The 7,462-nt window shown below is 49.7% G+C and overlaps 1 protein-coding gene across 1 annotated transcript; it reads left to right on the forward strand.

The window, feature by feature from the left end:
• Positions 1-516: 516 nt before the first annotated feature.
• Positions 517-4,172, forward strand: LOC125552834 (putative flavin-containing monooxygenase 1). Its single transcript, XM_048716521.2, has 5 exons — positions 517-1,174; positions 1,260-1,500; positions 2,669-2,847; positions 3,026-3,378; positions 3,466-4,172. The coding sequence occupies exons 1-5, from the start codon at positions 692-694 to the stop codon at positions 3,803-3,805; spliced, it is 1,596 nt and encodes a 531-aa protein (XP_048572478.1). The 5' UTR covers positions 517-691; the 3' UTR covers positions 3,806-4,172.
• Positions 4,173-7,462: the final 3,290 nt, after the last annotated feature.

Genomic DNA, 7,462 nt, shown 5'->3' on the forward strand with positions numbered 1-7,462 from the left:
AGTTTTAATTTTTAAAACTGCGATTTTGCCCGGCACAGTTTTTGAAACATAGGATCTCATACCAACTTTTAGAGTTCAAATTTAAAGCTCACGACTTTGTCGGCCATTGGTTCTGGAATTTACAATTCCGTCGGTCACTCGTACCAAGTTCTAAAAGTTGAAACTTAACAAAAATTTCAAAACTCATCAAAATGGATCTCATTTGAAAGACCTGGTTACGAGAAACACAAATATGAAACAAAATTTAATTTAGACTTTTGGTTCAAAAGATATGAAAGATTGAATATCAAAAGCCAAGAGAAAAAGAGGATGCGTGCTCTCCAGACTTGCATACCTGCGACCTAGCTGGCTGGCTTTCCAGTTCGCTAGCTGCGGCATTTCTTCTCTCCCTACGTTTCCGTACGTTTTCTAAGAGACACGGTGGAAAGCTCACATGCTCGAGAGCCCCATGCTACCATCCCTAACCCTATAAATACACCAGGGGCCTTGCCCTTGTCGACACCACAACACGCACAAAGCTGCTTAACAGCGCCTCCAGCTCTAGCTCTCTCGCAGCCTCCTACGCCTGCAAGAATCAGCTCTCTCGCAGCCTCCTACGCCTGCAAGAAGCAGCTAGCCAGTGCGCACACATCCCTCGATCACCTCGATCAGCACACACACAGCCAGTTCCATCCAACACCTCGGGTAGACGATGGCCATGGCGCAAGGACAAGCGGCACGGGCCACGAGGAAGACCGTGCCTCCGGTGTCCCGCGTGGCCATCATCGGCGGCGGGATCAGCGGCCTGGCCGCGGCCAAGCAGATGGCGTCCTACGACCCCGTCGTGTTCGAGGCGACGCCGTCCGTCGGCGGGGTGTGGAAGCACTGCGTCTACCGCACCACGCGGCTGCAGACGCCCCGCCCGGACTACGAGTTCTCCGATTACTCCTGGAAGAACCGCGACGACCCTTCGTTCCCGACCCACACCGAGATCGTCGACTACCTCGAGGGCTACGCCGACGAGTTCGACCTCTGGCGCTACATCTCGTTCGGCTCCAAGGTGGTGGACATCAAGTTCCTCGGCGGCGCCCAGGCCGGGTTCACCGAGCTGTGGAGCGGCACCGGCAAGGATCCGCTCCGTGGCAAGCCCATGTGGGAGGTCGGCATCGTCACCGGCGACTCCAACACAATTCAGGTACCATATATACTTTGACATCCTTTGCATGCTTGTCTCAAGATAATTTGTATTCAATCGATCTCACGCGCACGGTAATCTGCAGTATTACAAGTTCGAGTTCGTGGTGATGTGCACGGGGAAGTACGGCGACATGCCACGGATGCCTGTGTTCCCGCCGGGGAAGGGGCCGGAGGTATTCAAGGGGACGGTGATGCACTCGCTGGACTACTGCAAGCTGAGCGAGGAGGAGACCGTTGAGCTGATGAAGGGCAAGAAGGCTGTGGTGGTTGGGTACAAGAAGAGCGCTATTGATCTAGCCAACGAATGTGCCCAGGCAAACCAAGGTGCGTATTGATTGAAAGATTTAACATGGTTTGAACTAAGATTCTCCTAAAATATGGAAAATTCAACTTGGAAACTAGCAGCTAGCAAAGGCAGATAAGCTATCGTACTCGTGTAAACGCGTGTATACAAGGAAATTGTAGAGAAAGAATATGCCGAGCAAGTTCACACAGTGCTTATAGCAAAAAAAAAACAGGATAATAAATATTGTGGAAGCGTCCCATCATTCGATGAAGTGGGTGTCTGAATAATATATGCCATATTTGGTGACATGTGCCTTAGACTAGCCACAGTGGGAGTAACTTTAGCAGTAACATCGAGTCCAACTCAGCAAACTTGCTTATGTGGCAATGAGTTAATGAGGAGAGAGGGAGTTGTAGTAACTTAGCTAGTTACTGTAACATCACATGTCCCAATGCAATATGAGTCTATAACCAAATAAATGAATCCTTGCATGTTACCACACTTAAGTTACTACCTACTATGAAGGTAGTAATATAGTCTAGGGAAACGTGTATGTTACTAGTGTATGTTACTCTCCATTGTGACTAGTCAGAGATTTGGAAGAGTCGGATACTCTCTTCCAGAAAAGGTCACTCTTGTCTTGACCCCTCGCACACTTCATCATGCACCTAGTTTAATTCTAGACTAGACAGTGTAGCTATCCTAGGTCGGTCTCTTGCATTTACAAGTTCAAAGTACACTAGCTAGACGCAATCAGTACGCATACCCCTTGACTTTTCATACCGCATGAGCAATTTATACGGGTCACTCAATCATATACTAGTACTCCCTCCGTTCGGAATTATTTGTCTCGGAAATGAATGTATCTAGAATTAAAATATGTCTAGATACATCCATTTCTGCGACAAGTAATTCCGAACGGTGGGAGTAGTATATACCAAAGTGTTTGCATGTTTGACCAGTAGTAGCAAATTTGCGACAAAGATGATCTGCCTTTCCAAACTAGACTGGTAGCTGCCATGGCGTCCTAATGAACTCATTGGAGTATGCATTTCAACAGTTTCTCAAAACATAGTATAAGACCTGAAATTAGTAGTAGGAGCAACTGGATGCGTCATGATTCCGTGGAGGAAGCAAGAACTAGATCGAGATGTGTTTGATATGGATCGATCGATTAACCGGTCGCGTTTGCTTGTTTGTTTGCAGGCGAGGGAGGGCAGGCGTGCACGATGCTGGTGCGGACCCTGCACTGGGTGGTGCCATCGTACTCCATCTGGGGCTTGCCATTCTCCATGTTCTACTCCACACGCTTGTCTCAGCTCTTCTACGAGCGGCCCAACCAAGGGTTCTTCCGATCCCTCGTCTGCCGCCTCATGAGCCCACTGGTATGTGTGCGTCAGAATTCATCTCACAGCGTGAAACTTGTACATGATACACATGCACGTATATAGGGAAATACTTATGAACGTATTAACATATATATGCACGTGTGCATGCTAGAGACCTTGCATGCATATCACAATCTGAGAGCAACGTGTTGTGTTTTGAATCCTGGTGGTGCAGCGGGCAGGGGTGTCAAAGTTCATCGAGTCGTACCTGTCATGGAAGCTGCCGCTGGGAAAGTACGGTCTGACGCCGGGCCACCCCTTCGTCGAGGACTACGCCAGCTGCCAGATGGCCATCCTCCCGGAGGGCTTCTTCGACATGGCGGACCGCGGCCTCGTCTGCTTCAAGAGGGCCTCCGCCGGCTGGTGCTTCTCGGAGAACGGCGTGGTCCTCGACGACGGCACCAAGGTGGAGGCCGACCTCGTTTTCCTCGCCACCGGCTTCGAGGGCAAGGACAAGCTCCGCGAGGTCCTGCCAAAACCCTTCCGCGACCTCGTCGTCGGCAAGTCTTCCATGATGCCGCTCTACCGGTACGTGTATAGCCTGCGATTATCTTTTGCTCCAAGCCTCCAACATATATGAATCGATCGACGCTGACCTGCAATTTATTTTGGCAGTGGCACGATCCACCCACTGATCCCCAACATGGCGTTCGTCGGGTTCGTGGAGAGCGTGTCGAACCTGCACACGTCGGAGCTGCGGTGCCGCTGGCTGTCGGGGCTGCTGGAGGGGCGGTTCGAGCTGCCGACCGTGAAGGCCATGATGGGGCACGTCGCCGGCGAGGCCGACGCCATGCGCCGCACCACGCGGTTCTACCGCCGCCACTGCATCTCCACCTACAGCATCCACGACAGCGACGGCATGTGCGCCGACCTGGGCTCCGCCACGCTTCGCAAGGCCAACTGGATCGCCGAGCTTTTCGCCCCATACAATAACAAGGACTACAAGGAACAGTAACTCACACGTACGCATAGCACAGTACACACATCATCCTACCTCCTACGTACGCTACATTTACTCGACCACAAGGTCCACAACAATACCCACGGCCGAATCTGTACGTACGCCCGGTATAATACATTCTTTTAGTAAAAAAATACAAATATACGTCATTCCATTGGTGGCTAATAATATCCATCGTGAACAAGAATATACTAGTGGTTAGGGCTTGCCATTGCGGGCCTCTTCTTAGCGCTTCTATGCGTTGCCATATTGGCTCTGTACTTTAGTCTGACTAGTTTTGGTGTCATGTTGGCTTTGTACATTGGGCTAGCTTGTTTATTATTTGTTTTGACTCGTGTATATGAACATTGGCTTGTGTGCACCTTTGTTGTTGGCACCTTTGGAAAAGGCGCAACGCCGTCGTGTCTTCAGAAGGGCCACACCCTCCCTTGCTGCTACCCTCAAGGCCTGCCGTAACGACGCCGTCCTCTCGTGTGGACGGTTTGCCATGGAGCACCGCGATCACATCGATGTTTGGCTGCACGCGCTCGTCCCCCATCCCAATCCTATGACGGTTTGCTCGGAAAGCACATACTGGCATTGATCGTCAACAACGGGTTGTATCTGCAGTAGTTGGCTCTCTCAAATAATCCGGACCAAACACTGCTACCATAGCCTTGCAGAATTTGTACATGGAGTCTGGACACGTGGACTCGATCATTCGGATATGCCCATCAATGAGATCACCGGATACTCCGTATGCAAGCATCCGAATAGCTGCCGTGTATTTCTGATAAAAGGAGAAGCCAATCTTTCCCAGGGCATCCTCCTTGCACTCGAAATAGTTGTCGTACGCCACCACCCCCTTCCGGATACAGTTGGACACATGTCTAGTGTAAGTGCATCTAGTGCCCCTTAGTGATTTTGGTGTATTGAAGACTTATAAGTTAAGAGACTAATGCGTTTGTGAGTGTACACAGGTCTATAAGTCTATGAGGAGCTTGATATTTACAGAGAAAGTCGACCCCTAAAAATGAAGTTTTTCGACTGAAGACTTTGCATCACTGAAGACTTTCTGAAGACTTTGAAAGTGAAGAAATTGGTGTGACCTTGAAGACTTGGTATTCGTTTAAGGAACATGAAGCGTGAAGACTTTTATTTTTGTAGTTTCATTTTCTCTTTCTTGAGTCATAGGAAACACCATACTGTTAAAGGGGGTCGAGGAAATACTAAGGAAAATTTCCATGTGATGCTCAACTCAAAATCCTACACCTACCAATCCCTTCGAGTGAAGCCATTAGAAATCTCATACAGTTCAGTCAATTTCTTCAGTGACAGAGACGAAGTTCTTCTGGTCTCTGAGGAATTTGTCCTGACTGAGGAGTTAGGAATTCGCCAGTGCGGATTGCCTACACAGTGAGGAACATGATAGCCCTGAGGATTTTGCTACTCAAAATTCCGACCGTTGTTGTGCTATGCTCCAGCTGTCCCAAAATATCTATCCACCTAACGGTCATATCATTGAAGGGCATTTATGTCTTATCATGTCGGGCTGCTCCCTAGGCTATAAATAGCCTCCCCCTACAACCACTAGTTTGTTGGCTGCTCCGAGAGAAACTGACACTTGTCATTTGAGAGCAACCCATCCTCTGAGAACTTTGAGCGAAAATCATCAAGTGAGGAAAAACCCAAAACCCAAACACCTACAAACCCCAAGTGATTGAGCATCACTGAAGAGATTGATCCTGCGTGGATTCGACGCTTGTTACCTTTGAAGACTGTGCTTCTTCCATACGGTTAGGCGTCATGGTCTAGAGCATCCAAGAGGAATTGTGGATCGCCGAGTGACCAAGTTTGTGAAGGTTTGGAAGTCACCTGAAGACTTACCATGAGTGATTGGACGAGGTCTGTGTGACCTTAGTTCAAGGAGAATACGGTGATGACTGGTGTCCTGAGCTGCATGTTCAGGACTGGGTGTCCGGGACTGTGTGTCCTCGAGTTTAAATACTCAGCCGCTCCAAACAGACGTACAACTGAGACAGTAGTTGGAACTGGTCTAAAAAATCATTGTCTTCACCAAGCTTACTGGTTCTATTTCCTCAACTCTTCCATTTCCTCATAACTGTGTTGTGTGCTTGTTCACATCTGTGTTTGAAGACTTTGACTAAAGACTTTCTCAATTTCCTCAGTTCAATTTCTTCAGTCTGTTTGTCTTCATCCTGTGTTATCTTGTGCTTATGTTTCCTGTACTTTGTGCTTGTCTTCATTTCATCATGATGACTATGCTTGTATTCTGTTATGTTTACTGTTAAGTACTTATTCCGCTGCTAGTAGTTCTTCGCTAAGGAATTTCCCCACCGGCAAATTCCTCAGTGAAGAATTTCATAAAAATCGCCTATTCACCCCCCTCTAATCGATATAACGCACTTTCATCTAGCCGTTTGGAAGCGGCATCGGACTAGGTTGTGTTTGAAGAGCGGGTCAGCGGACTCGAAGTAGTGCTACTAGAGTAGGCAATTGCCTCTCTCTCTCTCTCTCTCTCTCTCTCTCTCTGTGTGTGTGTGTGTGTGTGTGTGTTGCGATTCAACGCCGGAGTATGCCCCAGGATCGAGCCCTTGAACATCGGACTGCTTCCTACTAATGTGGTCATGGACGACCAAAGCAGCAGCCACAATCTCCTCATCATCGGACGAAAATCACCCGAATCGCAAATGAAATTGTGGAAAAGGTACTCGTTGCTGAAGTTCATTTGTACTTTGCAGGCAAACCGCCGAACACCTAGCGGGCATGGTGGAAGAAGCCGACCGGTGAAGAGCCTCGCACCTTTCCGATACCAGGTAGCGGGCCTCCCGGCATGGAGGCGAATGTGGTGGTGTCTGGCGAGCGAGGTATACGCGCAAGGCGGTGCTGTTGGCGGCAAAGGCGAGGGGGCGGCGTCGATGTTGGAGTGTTGCGACAGTGGAGAAAATAGTCCCCCAATGGCAGAGTATGGGGCATTCGAGTGGTGGGGTGCTGCTTGGGGGGGGGGGTATCTGGGTGCGGTGGCCGACCTGGGCACCGGAACTGGGCGGCGACGGCAAGGAGGGGCGGCTGAGTGTGGTGGCAGTCGATGGGAGAAAAAGGGAAATGACAAATGTGCCACCGACCGTCGAACCAGGGGAAAGACAAGGGCGGGCCCAAATTTAGGCCTGAAATGGATCGCCCGCGGCCAAAAAGCGGATGCTGGTCCGTTTGCATCGCCGTGTTGAACCGAGTTTTGTGTCAGTTTAGACCCAAATGGACACACACAGTCAGTTGGGGTCGGCGCCTCGGAGTTGCTCTTAGCACTGCACAAGCCCAAGACAGTGTGTGTGTGTGTGTGTCATGCATGTCAACATCGACAGCAACAGTGCATGCATGTAGTTGCCATGCAGCTTGTCTCAGCAGCACGCCCGAGTCCGTGGGATGGCACAAACATGTCCGGTGGTGACTAGCTATCTGCCCCTTTCCCTCTCTTTTCGTTAGTGTTGAAATAGAAGTAGAGAAGAAAAGATTGCAGCAGGACGAGAGCGGCCAGAATCACTCGTCTCCTCCGTTTTTCATGCGTGTGTGACTTGAGAGCTGACAGTGGCCAACACCACGGACCTGTAGTCTCCCTCCATGTCCATGCCGCCGACCATGGATCACGACATG

Source organism: Triticum urartu, chromosome 4A (genome assembly GCF_056163025.1).
Source record: "Triticum urartu cultivar PI428250 chromosome 4A, HENAU_Tu73, whole genome shotgun sequence".
Taxonomy (NCBI): Eukaryota; Viridiplantae; Streptophyta; class Magnoliopsida; order Poales; family Poaceae; genus Triticum; species Triticum urartu.

Excerpts from the sequence above, each read along its gene's own strand:
- LOC125552834 (XM_048716521.2), top strand. The coding sequence starts at position 692 with ATGGCCATGGCGCAAGGACAAGCGGCACGGGCCACGAGGAAGACCGTG. Across the intron at positions 2,848-3,025 it reads GCCGCCTCATGAGCCCACTG|CGGGCAGGGGTGTCAAAGTT; the intron begins GTATGTGTGCGT and ends CTGGTGGTGCAG. Across the intron at positions 3,379-3,465 it reads TCCATGATGCCGCTCTACCG|TGGCACGATCCACCCACTGA; the intron begins GTACGTGTATAG and ends TTATTTTGGCAG.